Here is a 16,302-nt window from a genome sequence, read left to right on the forward strand (position 1 = left end):
CCCACTGACAATTTAACAAGGAGTTATCCCTTTACTTTTGAGCCAAAAAGAGCATTATACAGCCCAGTTTCCAAGTCAATTATTTCAGAAATGGGGATAACAGTGACTGACGCTTTGGGTCGGCCAATTGACTTGAATGGCATTGACTGGTTCATGAGCTTGATTCTCAGGTCTAGTTTAATATAATATATCAATATATGGTACGACAAAGTGAATTTAAGCCACGTTTTGACCCAGAATTGGGTCGTTATGTAAGCAAACATATCCATGGTGAAGGAATTATGGATGTTTTCAGATCAGTTGGATCAAAACTTTTCGGAAAAACAGCAAAAGAATTAGCTAAGAAAGGAGCCAAAACTGCAGCTGAAAAAGCAGTCACCAAAACTGGTGAGTTTGCTGGTAATAAAGCAGGTGATAAAATAATTCAATTATTGAGCAAAAAACAACCTTCCAAAACAAAATCAGTGACAATGAGCCAACCAAAAATGGAGCAGCCACTGACTGATTTTCAAATAGCTGAGAGAGTTAATAGGATGATATCTGGTGGAAAACTCAAAAGAAGGAGGAAATGAAAATAATGTAACATATCTGTATAAATGAAATCATTCAGAAATCCAAAATACATTGAGAGATACGAAGATGTCTTCTTCCAATTGGAGACACCATTGAATACTGGTAATCCAGGAAATAATAGGTCACAAAAGAAAGATGGTTATCGTTTTGTTGTTGACAACACAGGAGAAGTGACCCCATTTGATTGGTATAATGCAAGAATATCAGTTGGTTTTAAAGTCCAAACAATGCAGAATGCAAATATAGCAGCTGAAGACCATAATGGTATTGTTAATGGTTCACACAGTCTTATACATGATTTCGATGTAAGATTGAATGGTAAAATGGTATATGATTGTAATGATGCAAATCATTGTGTAAATATCAAGAATCTATTGGAATATAGTCCAGGATATGCTCAATCGACAGCAACAAATGAGTTTTTCTATCTGGATACAAACCGACACGCTGAAGAACGATCGGCTGAAGATAACTACAATAAAGGATTTGCTGTAAGAAAAGCACTTTTGGGTCTATCAGTGGTTGTCAATACAGAAATACCATTGAATCGATACTCATTCTTTGAAGCATTGATGGATGAGTTATTGCCATCAACAAGATTGGAATTAAATTTGCAGATTGAATCTGATACTATTCTAATATGGCAAGCTGGGGCTGATTGTCGTGTAATTATTACCAGAATGGAGCTTATTGTACCACGAATCACTTTCAATTCAGAGGGGCAATCACTGTATATGAGTCAGTTTTTGAAGCCACATAAATGGGTTTATTTGCGAGAAAATATTGAGAGAAGTAATTCTTCAACACAAAGAAGTGGTCATTTTCAGATAACAAGTGGGATTTCAAAACCAAGGCATGTATTTGTTTTCATTATCAATGATGCAAATCTTGCTGCACAAACAGTAAATCCATTTTTGTACAATACATTTAGTGTATCAACAGATCCCAGAACATTGCTAAATTGTCATTTATCTGTGGCTAATGGTAATGAATATCCTGATGTACATTACACTCCAGAAGCTGATTTGACTCGAGTTTACAGAGATGTCCTCAAATATGTGCATGCAAATAATGAATACAGTCAGGGGACTTTGTTGAATATCAATAACTTCAAAACACTATTCCCATTCTTGTATTTCGATTTGACAAAACAAAAAATGGATATCAAAGATGGTACCACAAAGCTGACATTCCACTATGAATTATCTGGTACAACTGCAACTGCATATTCAGTTTATGCATTGACATTATACGAGCAAGACGCTGAGCTCATTCAAAAAGATGGCAAACTATTGTTTCGATAATTAATGTAACGTTAGTTATATAAAAGATATGACAACTTATCATTCACATGGAGTAAACCTATCAATTGGGCAAAAAGATAAACTAGCAAAAGCATTAAAAAACAATTCAGCAATAACAATAAGATTATCAAATTCTGAATTAACTGGACCGGATCAGCTGATGTTAACCAAAACACAAATAAATAGGCTAAAAAAGGCAATGCAAAACAAAACTGGAGCAGATATTAAAATAAGCAAAACACAGATACGAAAAGCTGTACAACAAGGAGGCAGTCTTTGGTCATCATTATTCAAAATTGGCACAAAATTACTACCAATGGCAACGAAAGCAGTTGGACCATTAGCTACTGGAGCACTTTCTGGGCTTGCAAATGTTGGAGTCAATAAAATATTTGGTGGTTTCCTCATTCCTCAAAATAAAATTGATCAATTAATAAAATACAAAGATTGGCTCACTGAAGCACAAAAGAAGCAAATTGTCAATGCAATACATACTGGTGGACAGATTGTAATTAAACCAACTAAGGCACAATCAGGAGGTTTTTTGGGGACATTATTGGCTTCAATTGGCATTCCAATGGTTTTGAATGCATTAATGGGTAAAGGGTTACAGGTGGATAGAAGTAGATCCAGAAGATCGGTCCCAGTTTTTGTTCCAAACACAACCAAAAAAGATGGTGGTTTGGTCCTACCAGTTAATTACAGGCCGCCTCCATTTTTCGGTACATGGGATCAGTATGGTAAAGGGAAAAAAAAAACCAAAAAAGGAAAAGGTCTGTTGTTAGGCAAAAACAGTCCATTCAAGGGGATTCCATTAATCGGAGACATTCTGTGAAATTCATAAATAAACCACTCAGTAACTTTGAACTCATTGATTGGGTCAAAAAACTCAAAATAAAACACTTCAGAGGCATTTACAGCAGAGATAATCTACCACAAAAGATGAAAAAAGATGAAGTTGGTATCATTAACCTGGATTCACAGATTGGACCAGGTACACATTGGGTTGCGTATCGAAACGGAGACAAATATGTAGAATATTTTGATAGTTTTGGGTTAATTATGCCAAAAGAAATTATGCAATTTATGTCAACAAGTGGCAAACGATTAATGTATTCAGGTGATGAAATCCAGGAAAGAGATTCAGTATTATGTGGCTATTGGTGTTTGTATTATTTATTTGAGAGACAAAAGGGTACAAGTATATTGAAAACAATCCACAATGCACATTTTGACATGAACAATCATAATTTTATAATCCAATATTTTAAAAAATTATCTAATTAGTTTGTATAATGGTTGATATAAGATATTGTGAAGAGTGTGATGAATACACAGAATTTTCAGGAAAATTATGTTTATGGTGTACATTGGTAACAGATTCTGAGTCTGACTCTGATGATAATTAATCTAATATAGTGATATAAAATGGTCAAATCATATTGTGTTAAACAAAAGAAAGAAACTGAATGTGTTCAGCCTTCAGGTTACAAGCAAGCCAAAAATGGTCGGCTTATGTTCTTCTGTACCTGTGCTGAATGTGGTATAACTAAAACCAAATTTGTTAAAAAACAGGGAAACTAAATAGCCCCTCCGAAGGGGGGGGCATAATGGATACTTTAGCATCAACTGGTGCTGATATGTTAATTCAACATGCATTACCATGGATGGGAAAGAAAGCAGTTGAAATGGGTCGATATTATGGGTCTGAAGCACTTAGAAACCCTAAATTGCAGAAAAAAGCTATTGATTATGCTATCTCTAAAGCAACACCTTTTGTTCAAAAGACTGGATCAGAGATGTTTGATAAATTATCAACCAAAGTAAGACCAAAAAGAAGGTACAAAACTGACCGAAAAGATCTTGATGGTGGTAATTTAGATACAATTTTAGAACAATTTGGCACACCAGGTAAGGTTGCGTCGAAGTCAATGGATGTTGTTGGAACATTAATTCCATCAACAAATGAAGTCTTTGATAGATACAAATCTGGAGACATTGCCAAAAGTGCATTTAGCACAGATACTGGTATATTGTCGAGTCAATTTTGGTCTGGCAAGGCTGGAAAAAAGACATTAGAAAAATACAAAAATTATCCATGTGAAAGCATGGTAAAAATTGGGAGCAAATTTCACAACACACCGAAATGCTCAAGCTATGATTCAATTGGTTGGCACCCACCAAATTGGGGTGAATATGAAAAGGGAATCAAAGGACGACCCAAAAGCGGTGGCTCAATTGATATACACAAAATGATTGGTAAGCTCCCAAAACCCAAAGCTGGGTGGGTATTACCTGGTCATAAATACACTGGTCCATACAATGATTTGGAAAATCAAGTCAAATATAACCCCAAAACAGGGCAAATATTGGAAATATACGATAAACCAACAGGCAAAACAGATGCAATAGCCATGCAACATGATGTTGATTATTCAGTCTGCAAAGATGACAAAAAATGTAAATTGAAAGCTGACAAAAAGATGGTAAAGTCATTGGATGCTGTTCCATATTCCGAACGACAATGGGGACATTGGTTGGCAAGAAATGCAATAAATACAAAACAGAAACTGGGTCTTGGGGTTCCAAAAAACGTCAAAAGCCGTCGGGTAAAGAGGAAAACTGGCAAGAAAAATTAGCTAATGAGCTGCATAAACCCATAAGACGTAACTTTACTCGGCGGCGTGTTATTGTAAATAATATTGATGAAATATGGGCTGCTGACCTTGTTGAAATGCAACAATTCAGTAAATGGAATAAAGGTAATAGGTATCTTCTCACGACTATAGATGTTTTCAGTAAATACGGCTGGATTGTTCCATTAAAAGATAAAAAAGGTGAGACCATAACGAAAGCATTTCAAAGCATATTCAAAGAGGGTCGAAAACCAAAGTATCTGTGGACTGATAAAGGCTCAGAGTTCTACAACAAACATTTCAAAGACTTGCTCAAAAAACATAACATTACACTGTATTCGACTGAAAATGAAGAGAAGTCATCAGTTGTTGAGCGCTGGAATCGAACGATTAAAAATAAAATGTGGAAACGATTCACTGCTCAAGGCAATACAATGTATCTGGATATTTTGCCTAAAATATTGAAGCAGTATAATAACACTAAACACAGTTCAATAAAAATGACACCGACAGAAGCATCTAAGAAAAAGAATGTAGGAACTGTTTACTTCAATCTATTTGGCAATTTGAAGCAATTATCATCTTTGCCAAAATTTAAAGTTGGTGAAAAGGTTAGAATATCAAAGTATAAAAGAAAGTTGTTTGATCGAGGTTATACAGAAAACTGGTCAGAAGAGGTCTTCATTATCGATAAAATACAATACACGAATCCGATCACATATAAACTGAAAGATCTCAATAATGAAGAAATTACAGGGAGTTTTTATGAACCAGAATTATTGAAAGCTAATCAGGAGATATTCAGAATCGATAAAGTTATCAGGAGAGATTACAAGAAGAAACAAGCTTTGGTAAAGTGGAAAGGATACAATGATACCTTTAATTCTTGGATCCCAATCAAGGATTTAGTCGATGTGTAATCATTCTATCACACAGTCACGGTTTCACGAGTATTCGATAGCGAGTCGATTCAATAAAAAAATCTATTGTTGTGTGCAAGATAAATGATATTCTTACCTCAAAAAGCGTCTACAAACATCAGAACGATGAAAGTGGAGAAATAAATGTCCACAAATCCCAAAACAGGAGCCATAAACATCTTCACAAAATGGCTACAAAATGGCCGACACGTGTATCAACAAAGTAGTGTCCAGTCCGCTTTGGGTTGTGTGCATGAAAGCGCATGCGTGTTAATCCAAATCAAGCAATATACAGAAAAATAGCACCACAAGGGTAAAAATTTCAGAACTGAGTGTAATATATAGGTAATCGGGCCATTATTATATTAGTTCACAAACTCTGGTGAAGCTTTAGGGTGGTGTCAGCTGGCCCCTGACTGAAACCTGTTTAACGGCTTGTGCAGATGGTGAATTACTGAGTAGTGTGGGATGTCTTCCAGTAGACGGTACCTCCAGGGTGAGCCCGCTCAGGCCCTACTGGTTTACAGCGGGGTGCTCAGAGTTCGTCAGGACTCAACCTCGGTCCCAGAGGTAAACTGGGAAAGGGGACAGCCGCCTTGTCAGCGGCGGGAAAAAGACCTGGCTGGGGCCAGGCAAGTAAACAGCCAACCGAGCACCCCACGTTCAGGGTTTTGTCCATTTTCGTGACAAGTCACACAACAACCATAATGATTATTTTTTTATCCAAATTGGTGTTCAAAAATATTGTATTCATCATTCAAATCAGCGATTGATGAGTTGGTTGGATTTAATCGATGATTGTTTGTGAGTTTGGTGTCATTTATGAAAAACCTAAATTTAGCGTCTCCGTTGCGGGAGTTTTGAGAAACCGAGGATTTAGGTTTTTAGGTTTTTGACGTCTCCGTCGCAGGAGTTAGGCAGGCGGCGTCCTAGCCGTGAATTCAAAGGCTGAAATAGTATTTTATGGAGTGGGGTGAGATCATGTGTGGTTTATGGGGTTTATAAGGATTTGTATGGGATTTTTTATCATTTTTTGAAAAGTGGGCTGATACACCCAAATATCTAACTACTTAACATGTGTTAGAAATGCCAATTTTAAGGTTGTCTGCTTGTATTCCTTCGCAGTGGTAATGCTGTAATTCGTGTTCTGGCTGATATCTTGAGGGAATCAGGAAAGGAGAAAGTCACTCGGATCATCATTGCTACATTGAGGGTAACAACGTTTAACGTTCATGAATGTAAATTCCAAGGCCCGGTTCAGACGCCGAACTTTTCATGAGCCGAACCTAACACGTCGAATTAAGTACATGAAAAGTTCGGCGTCTGAATCAGTTGAGAACGGTTGTTTCAATTTGGAACGGCTCAGCCGTTCTTCCCGCCTGGCCCAGCCGGGAATTTCGGCTTTGGAACGACTTTTCATGAGCCGAATCTAATGCATAAATTATTATAACGTATTTCAAATAAAATAATAATAATAATAATAATAATAATAATAATAATAATAATAATAATAATAATAATAATAATAATAATAATAATAATAATAAAAACCGCTGACATTTCGATTGGTTTTGCTTCAAGTAAATTAAATTCGGCGTCTGAATCAAAAGGCGGGATTTTCGTGATTTGGGCCGACCTTAATTTGAATTAAGTTCGGCTCATGAAAAGTTCGGCGTCTGAACTGGGCCTAACCCAGTAGACTGCTACCATTTCAAACACTCAAGGGAAATGAAAATTCACTCAAGAAAGCAGGAGTTCAAGATAGCTACAATCGGGGACAAAACTGTTAAGAAACTTTTAGTCGATTGATAAATTCGAGCACTACAATGATTCATCAACAACACAGCCCCCACCCCCCCCCCCTCCCCTCCCCTTCATCAGTGGTGGTCTGCCGCTGAAAACAAAGACTGACGTCATTTTTATTTAGAATGATGATTATATCCTAGAAAGTGACGCAGGCATACTTTTTTCCGAGTATGCCTGCGTCACTTTCTAGAATAATCATCATTCTCATTCATTCACCAGGCTGGAAATATACCATCACATTTCTTTTATATACCACACGTTCGACATTCAAATCCAAGCAGTATGCAGGATGTTTGTCCCATGAACCTAGTTTAATGGCCTTAGCTCCCACGAGTCTCCTGTAGCTCAGTGGTAGAGCATCCGAACTAGTAATCGGAAGGTCTTAGGTTCGACCCCTGATAGGAGAACTCGGATTTCTTTTTTCCGAGTATGCCTGCGTCACTTTCTAGAATAATCATCATTCTCATTCATTCACCGGGCTGGAAATATACCATCACATTTCTGTCATTTTTATTGTTTGCACTATTATAGACAATAGCTACGAGCCAATCAGCGCGCGAGAATTTTGACATAAGTGTAGAAAATTATTCAAAAGTTGTCACCCATTTTTGCGTCACGTTTTAATCATCTTTTTCGTTTTTTGATTTTAGAATTTGTTGGAAAAACCAGAAGAGAAGAAAAATGAAGCGTCACTGTCCATGATTCAATGCAAACTGCTTCCGGTAAAGTGTTAACTGCAGGTTCTTCTCATTAAACTTTGCTGGAATGCTTAGGCCGCTAGGGATGTATCCACAGCAAGTCACAGGTTACAAGGTTAAGGTTTATTCTCGCCACGATAACAAGGTTCTTTTTGGTCAAAAGGTTTGATCTCAAGTAAAGTAAAAACACTCAGGGCGGTAACTATAACACGATTTCTAATGATTACATCATTTCAACTGTCAATCACTGATTCTATTGCACAATCGATAACACATGGTGCCCAGTCTCCGACAAAACATCTTTCCATATCTATCAGTAACATGGCCTTGTATCTTACCCTTTCAGGTTTTATCTGTGTTGAATGGCAAAACATGGGCCGATGAAGACATCAAGGTATTACTCTCTCTGTTGTGATTCTTCGAAAGAGATTAGTCTTAGGCTGCAGGTTAAGGGATGTTTTCATGATACAGCTTTCATTCAACACTCCTTCCCGTGTTAGAAAACTTAAGATCTGTCAGTTTATTTATACGGGGAACGTTAGTCTTTTAAGGCGCAGAAGTATTATTGCGTCCAGTTAAGAATGACATTACATTGGCTAAAAACGTAACGTCTCACTTCTCGTAAATATACCACTCATCGTCTTTCAAGCCAAGCAATATGCAGGATGTTTGTCCCATGAACCTAGTTTAAGGGGGCAATTCACCTAAACGCCATTTTCCGCCACTTGACACGGCTTTAATGGAAATACCTCATTCACGTTTCAAGTAATCCAAAACCCCTATCATTATCCAGTGAATCTGTGTTGTGGGGTATTTTGTAAATTTTTGGGTGATTTTTGGGTATATTTGGGAGAAGTAGTTTTTTTAGAAGGATTGGTGAAATTAAGAGAAATAAGAAATATTGAAGATTTAGTGAAGTTTTAAAATTAGAATTTGTAGTTAATAATTAATAGACGGATACCGTTTCATTTCTTTCACATTGTATAAGCCCCCCTCCCTGTTCCTTTCTTCTTGAGGCCTGTAGAACAGTCGCCTTCCCTGCAAGAAGAGGTCTCTCACGGCAAGGATTTTTGCCTTGCCATGAGACACCTCTGCTAGCATGGAAACAGTGACCCGGTTTTTACGGTATACTGCATGCTGGTTGCATGATGAGTAACCCATGGTTTCTTTTTACCAGGATGATGTTGAAGTGGTATATGAAAAGTTAAACGAGCGTGTTCAAGATTTAAGGTATGAGGTTAGTTGTCTTAGGACTAAATAGTCGCGGCTTTATCTCATTGAAGGTCAATCTTGCCGGCAAAAGTCAGGTTTTAACCCTTTAATTCCTAATCCTAATTTATCGTTTATAACATGTTTATGCCCATGAATAGCAAGAAGAACTGGGCAAACGGAGGAACAACTGAATAAACCAGAAACGCAAACGAACGAACAAGCGGAGGTCCGGGCGAACGGACAACCAACTGAAAGGGTTAAAGCCTGTCGAATCGATAATAATAGTGACTTTCAGATTTGACTACGAGCACGAGATTGAGTACGAGTACGACTTTTTAAATCTACTTTGTGTGGTTTAGATAACCGCTTGTCACACCAATCTTGTTTCTACGGTCTCCATATCTGCTGGTAAACAATGGCAAGGAGCGAGAGATCTGGGGATGTGACTGATTTGAAGAATTTGAAAGTCGTAATCGTACTCAATCTCGTCCTCGTATACTGATCTGAAAGTCTCTAATAACCACTCATACTAATAAAATTTTCATTTTCCTTTTGATTGATCTGATTTGATCCGATTTCTCTCCCCAGTACCTTTGATGAATATGCAGCCGAGGTTAGATCAGGGAGACTGGAATGGAGTCCTGTTCACAAGTCTGAGAAATTCTGGGTACTGACATCTGCTGGGCTCTCATTGTTGAGAATTTTCTTGATAAACGGTCATAATGCAAGGAAGACTTATTCCCAGTTGTTGTTGTTGTTTTTTTTGTAGAGGGAAAATGCCCAGCGCCTCAACGAGAAGAATTACGAGTTATTGAAGTGAGCAAAAGATTCCTAATCGTAGTAATAATGTAGGGGACCCACGTAAACTGTGAGTCGAGTGTGTAACCGTTGGTAGTTCGAAATAAAAGGGAATGTACGGGAATACTAAAAGATCTCATTAACGGTAAAATATTGCGAGGAATACTAGCATTTAAATTACCCAAGTCGTTGTGGTTTGTAGTTCTTGTGGCGCAAACCCATTTCTTACCGACGCCCCCTACCTGTTGAGGATAATAATAATAGTTATAATAATAATAATAATAATAATAATAATAATAATAATAATAATAATTATAATAATAATAATAATAATAATAGTAATAATAATAATAATAATAATAATAATTATGATAATAATAATAATAATAATTATGATTTATAATGATAATAATAATTATAATAATAATAATGATAATAATAATAATATAATAATAACTTTATTAAAATATTCCAAGGAAATTGTTATTTACAAGTTAAAAGTAGAAAACAGAGCAATTAAAACCTATTTACAATTCTTGTCGATTAAAAAAAGTGACAATTTTTTTTTGAAGAAAAAGGGAAAAAAACAAATCTCATCAAGTTACAATAGTATTCTCGTTCGTAATAAAAACATCATATGATCACATCATCACTAAAAATATATTCGGAAGTTAAAATACGGTCCTTAATGACGAAAAAACAACTCTTATTAAAAATAATAATTAATATTAATAATAATAATATTAATAATATTAATAATAATAATCAACATTGCTTTTTTTTGACTGCGTGGTACAATCTTAAAGAAAATGGTGGTGTGCACACAGATTTATCGCTTCTGCGTGTTGTAAGGCAGACTCTGGTAAGTTTGCATAATTTACTCCCCGCGTTAATTTTGAGACGTCTGTTTTGCTTGTTGTTCTTTTAGAATCCTGACAAGGTTACTGGACAAATCCGCTGACCCCATTATTTTGGCAGTGGCGGCTCATGATACTGGGGAATATGTACGGCATTACCCGCGTGGAAAACAGTGAGTTGCTTCAAAGTATCTTACGATTCCTGCCACTTTGTTTTTTTTGAAAAAAGCTTTGCTGTGATCCTTTGTTATTTGTTCTAGCGTGCTGGAAAGCCTTGGTTGTAAAGTGATGGTTATGAAGATGATGACACACAATGATCCTAATGTACGCAAGGAGGCTCTTCTGGCAGTACAGAAACTCATGGTTCACAACTGGTGAGTTGAGTGATCAGCATCAAATTTCTCCTTGTAATATCAATGCTTATTTAACCCCTGAAGTCATGAGAATTGAGGATATGATGATAGGTGAATTTTCTTGATATTTTAATAACTTCTCCCCAGTACTTTTATAAGAAAAGTATGGGGACAAGATAGAAGAATTTGTACTTTGATATTAGGGGTTAAATGGTTAAGTACAATTTCTACACTTACACGAGTTAAAGATGGTAAGCAGGGCTGGGCCTTAAAATCTTTGGCAACTGTGGGAAAGCACAAAACCGGCCGCAATCGATGAAACACATGTATCGCTTCCAAATATTCGATAGAATCGATATTGACCGTAGTTTGCTGGAAGAATATCGATACGTCCGAGAAGTATCGGTTTTTTCGATACCTAGACCTTTCGATACTCCTCACGTGCGACCGCTTTAAACAACTGGTGTATTGCACACAACTAGATTAAAAAAATCAAAACAAAGTCTCGTTCGTTTGCCGTCAGGGAACTCCCTAACATGGAACAAATGTGCTGTCGACCAACCAGATTGGTGGAAACTGTCTTGCGTCAAACAGAAATATCGATGAATTTCTGGAATGTTTTCTGGCAACAGATGGAAGCCACGCTCGTTTGTTTTAGTTTGCTAAACGAACCAAATTGCTATTTTCCAGTTCTTTTGTTGTTTACCTTTTGTTCACGCGCAAGGTAAAGCGAAAATAGCTCTAAAGCGTATAACGTTTTCTTGTAGAACATCATTGTTTTCCTGTTTATGTACGCGAACGGAGCATCGTACTCATCCTTTACTCGTTTTAAGCCTGGGCACTACCTAAATTAACGTACACTATATACTTATATATTTGCTGTAAACACTTTTTTCCTTACTGTTGTATTTTCCTCTCCTAAGCCTAATTTAACTAGCAGAGCTCTTCAACCACTATTATAAATTCTATTTCCGCCTATTTTATTTAACTGCACTAAGGTAGTGGCCAACACAAAAGCCTTGCTCCTTTGGCCACTACGCACTTCTTCCGTAGAATGTAAAATCACTAAATAAATTGCTCTGCACGTTTACATTTTTTTCTTCCTATAAAATATATTGTATTTTGTTGTAATAAGTGTGAATAAAAAAATTGAATTGAATTGAGTGATGACGTCGAAATACTAATCATGGATGATGACCTGATAACATCAATATCAAGCAACCAGTAGAAAGCGCGGGAAAACATGTAACCAGTGGAAAGCCCAGGAACTAAATAAATATTTTCATGGTATGCGACAGCTGCACCTGCTCTGTTTGTGTGAAAAACGTTCATTAATTACCTGAATGATTTCTTGCTTTTTAGGGAATATCTTGGAAAGCAACTCAAGGCCACCTGATTAAAAGTTCTACTCAGAGTAGAATGTATATGGACTACAAAGAAGACAGCTTACTGAATTTTTGAATAACGATGGTATAATTTGAAAGAAGCATCTTGCCAATGCACTCTACTGATCCTCGGAATTCCACGTTTTACGAAACAATACCGAGGAAGGCCGATTAATGTCCATGTAATGAGTCGGTTGAGCATCGGTGATTTCTTTCTCGACGTCAACCTTCGACGATTTGGCGACTATTTTTCGTTTGCATTCGAGTGGACTTCGGGGAGTGCGAGGGTTCACGAAGTACGATGAATCATTTTCGGCTGATTTAGTGGAAGTTATTAATAGGCCATGTCCGAGTTGCTTTGAGCCTCATTATGAAAGCGAGGCTTCGTGTATGGTTTAGTTTTCGTTCATTTTGAAACAAAACTAATTTTCACATAAAGCTTTGCACTTACCATAGCTGTCGTAGTGAGGTTCAAAGCAACTCGGAAATGGCCTATTTGAAGGAGATGTACGTTTATCTTGTGAATAATATGTGAATATGATCTATTCCAGAAAATAAACTTTCTTGCAGGCTCGTTAGGTATCTGCTTCAGCGGATAATTATCAGATCAAGACTGTTGTAATTCTGTTTATCTCTAGCAACTGCAGTGAAGTTTTAAAATAATCAATTCCTTCTCTTTAGGTATGGTGTCTGGTTTAAATAAAGGAATATTAATTTAACTTTGCTTTCTTAATTTGGTGTACTCAAATTTTGCCCAAGAAAAATGGAAGTTTCATAGATTTACTGGAAAATGTTTGCAGTTCTGCGAGACAGTGAAAACCCATAGTATGATGTTTTGATTTTAAGGACGGTGCCTACTAATACCGAAGTATTTTTGTGCGGTTTATGACTATGCGGGAAAAGCAGATATTAGCAAGGGCTATTGGAATCCAAAAAGAAAATTGGGGGTAACCACGCATCTTTCAGAGATAATTAAGCAATATCATCTCTAAAAAGCGCCAAAATATAAAGCAATGTATGGGATTTTTTCCTAAATTGAAGTTTAGTTATCTCTGAAAAATGCATGGTTACCCCCAATTTTCTTTTAAGATACCAAAAGCATTGGCTAAGTTCTGCTTTCTCCGTATAGTTTCAAACCGCGCAAAAATTTCCCTGTATTAGTAGGCACCACCCATAGGAAACCCGAGTATCTCGCGATGCGCAGAATGTATGCGCAGTAACAATAGTAGGCACCGTCCTTAAGTTTGATATTTGGATTGGCCAAATGATTTACAATGGTAATAGGACTGAGTGGAGTCCAATTCAGTCTGTACTCATACGAGTGATTAACAAAATCGGACGATCGTGTAGCGGGAGTCCGATTTGTTTCATCACGAGTATAAATACAGACTGAATTGGACGACACAAAGTCCTGTTACCAATTAATGATAACTATTACAATTTCCGAGAACAAATGGTTGTGGCAAATAAACAAAGTTCTGGCGAGATGGCTCGGAAAATGTAGAAACAACCGTTTTATTTACTGAAGAAATACATGGTGAAAAAGAACCCGGTCAAGTGCAACTTTCCTATTGCAACGCACGCAATGGCGTGTGCTGTCCAATTAGTTAATGCGTACACTATCCTAGTAATGCTCAAATTATGCCTGCTGATAACTAATCAGAGTCAAGAACTTTGTTATAGTTATGGATCAATTTGACACTTGACCCTCCGTTCACGGCTAACGGTTGATTCTCTTCACAATCTCTCGGTGTTTATTGTTAGTTAAATATAAATGAAACCCTTGCCAAAGCTCGTTTCTGTCGATGCTGCTACCGTAAATCGAGTGACTAATCCTTGTTCTTTAAGATAAATCAAAAGAATTCTTGACATCCGTCTATTTTCAATGATTCCTGTTAAACACTATGTACTGAAGTACAAATTTCTTAACATTTCCATGTTCAAAAAGTTTGGGCTTCCCATCAATCCCTCTCGCAAAGTGACTTGATTTCATTTAAGCAATCGAGTGTTTTTTCGGCCCTTTCCTTGTTGAGTTAGGTATAATATTTTTTATTTCATTCCATTTTACGTTATTTTTATTTTTGGAGATCTTCCGGTTTGTAAAACACGAATACTTTGGTGTTTGGCTCTTTACTCAAAGCATAGCTGCCGCGTCTTGATGGATCTTTCTGTTTATAATTTAGATGATTTTTTTAAATCGGCATATCCTTCGCTTTTCTTTTTCTTAGAACCTCCGGATCCCCGCTTTCCTTGTGGAAATTGATGAATTTGTTGTCTTTGTCTTTGATAGGCTCGTCAATTTTTATTTGTTCGTGCGTAAAAGTTGAACAAAATTTGCGGGATTGTTTATTGCTACAAACTTTCTCGACACTGAATAGCACCAAGAGAAGAGATCATCCTCTCTTGGTAGCTGCTTTTCGGTGGGGTTTTGTGCCTTCTTTCGTTCTCGTCCAAATATCCAAGCGTTAAAAAAGCGAAAAAGGCATGCAACCCCACTAGCGCTGCAACGCTTGTTACTAAGGCCGTCGACAAGTCGAAAAGGCCGGCTCCTTGACACGAGCAAGCTTTCCTTGACACGTGTTTTGACAATTTTCACTTGTTGTGTTTAAAGGATGAATAACTTTAATTTCAGTGAGGAATTTTCCTTCACAAGTTATGTTTGCTTTTGTAAACGTCCGTCTGATAATTCCTTGGCAACTGCAAAGTTCACCGCCTTTTGCGCACGAGTATGCTTTCCTTGCCAAGTTCGACCTTGGCAAGTCTCCGTTGCCAAGTTTTGAATCGAGGAGACTTGTAAAGCAGGAAAAATATGTCAAATTTTGTCGTACCGTGCCACGAAACTAAGATTAAACCTGTCAACGAAAACTTACTGTCCAATTAATAACTAATTACTTTGGACCGACAAGGACAAGATGAACAGGTGAAAAAATAAACCAGTTCGAAATAAACTGTGCGAAAAACAAACTCGTTTAGAGCGTTTAGCCAGCAACTAGCCCAAATTTTCGATACGTGAGTCGAAGTGTGCCAACTCAAATCTAGAAGCAGCTGAAATTAAATGTCATGAGTTCGATAGAGCTTGTTTGCTAGTATTTCTATTTATCTTTTCAGTTTCCCTCACACGATGTTATACTGGATGGAAACAAAATTTTCTGACAGCAAAGTTCCTTTTTTCCTTTTGAAAATGTTTCAACATTCCACTTCGTTACATGCGATCCTTGTCTTATTGAAAACGTCTATTAATATCTTTCCAATTTCTTTTGCAATGTTATCGAAAGAAAACAAAACTTTCCGACATTGGAGTAATTTCGATATAAGAACGATAAGCACACATTGCAGACAAAACATTCTACAGGCTACACAAGCAAAGGCTGATATTTTTTTTTTTTTTTTTTTTTTTTACAGTAAATTGATATTTCCTTCGCTTATCTGTGCCTTAAAAGCTTCTTGTTTTCCTTTTGGGAAATGTTTGAGTCTTGTAGTTTTCCTACATTGAATAATTCTTCTGTTCTTCTCTAACCGGCAGACAACTCAGGGTGTTGTTTCTTGTAAATTTAACGACGAACGTTATGTAGGTTTCTGTAATTAGCTTTTCATCAGTATTTACTTTCTCCATTTTTATTTCTTTTCCATTTCACAGGGAAACGAGCAAAAACAAACCTACGTAATGAATCGACTAGACTGAAATGAGACATTTTTCAGTTATTTGGTTATTATTGTCATGCAAAGAGACTTTCTTGTTTTTTGATGTTTTTAGTAGCAA

The 16,302-nt window shown here is 36.8% G+C and overlaps 1 protein-coding gene across 1 annotated transcript in view; it reads left to right on the forward strand.

Moving 5' to 3' along the window:
• LOC146480915 (V-type proton ATPase subunit H-like) overlaps positions 1-13,261 on the forward strand; it is a 36,728-nt gene extending 23,467 nt beyond the window's left edge. The window contains exons 11-19 of the mRNA XM_085109269.1: positions 6,559-6,646; positions 7,890-7,961; positions 8,284-8,331; positions 9,115-9,167; positions 9,738-9,816; positions 9,919-9,965; positions 10,876-10,977; positions 11,065-11,178; positions 12,520-13,261. Of these exons, the coding sequence (XP_084965395.1) occupies positions 6,559-6,646; positions 7,890-7,961; positions 8,284-8,331; positions 9,115-9,167; positions 9,738-9,816; positions 9,919-9,965; positions 10,876-10,977; positions 11,065-11,178; positions 12,520-12,553 (637 nt within the window). The 3' untranslated portion in view covers positions 12,554-13,261. The remainder of the gene's footprint in view (positions 1-6,558; positions 6,647-7,889; positions 7,962-8,283; positions 8,332-9,114; positions 9,168-9,737; positions 9,817-9,918; positions 9,966-10,875; positions 10,978-11,064; positions 11,179-12,519) is intronic.
• The last annotated feature ends 3,041 nt before the right edge of the window (positions 13,262-16,302 follow it).

Source organism: Pavona decussata, unplaced genomic scaffold (assembly GCF_977016875.1).
Source record: "Pavona decussata unplaced genomic scaffold, jaPavDecu1.1 SCAFFOLD_52, whole genome shotgun sequence".
NCBI classification, from domain to species: domain Eukaryota; kingdom Metazoa; phylum Cnidaria; class Anthozoa; order Scleractinia; family Agariciidae; genus Pavona; species Pavona decussata.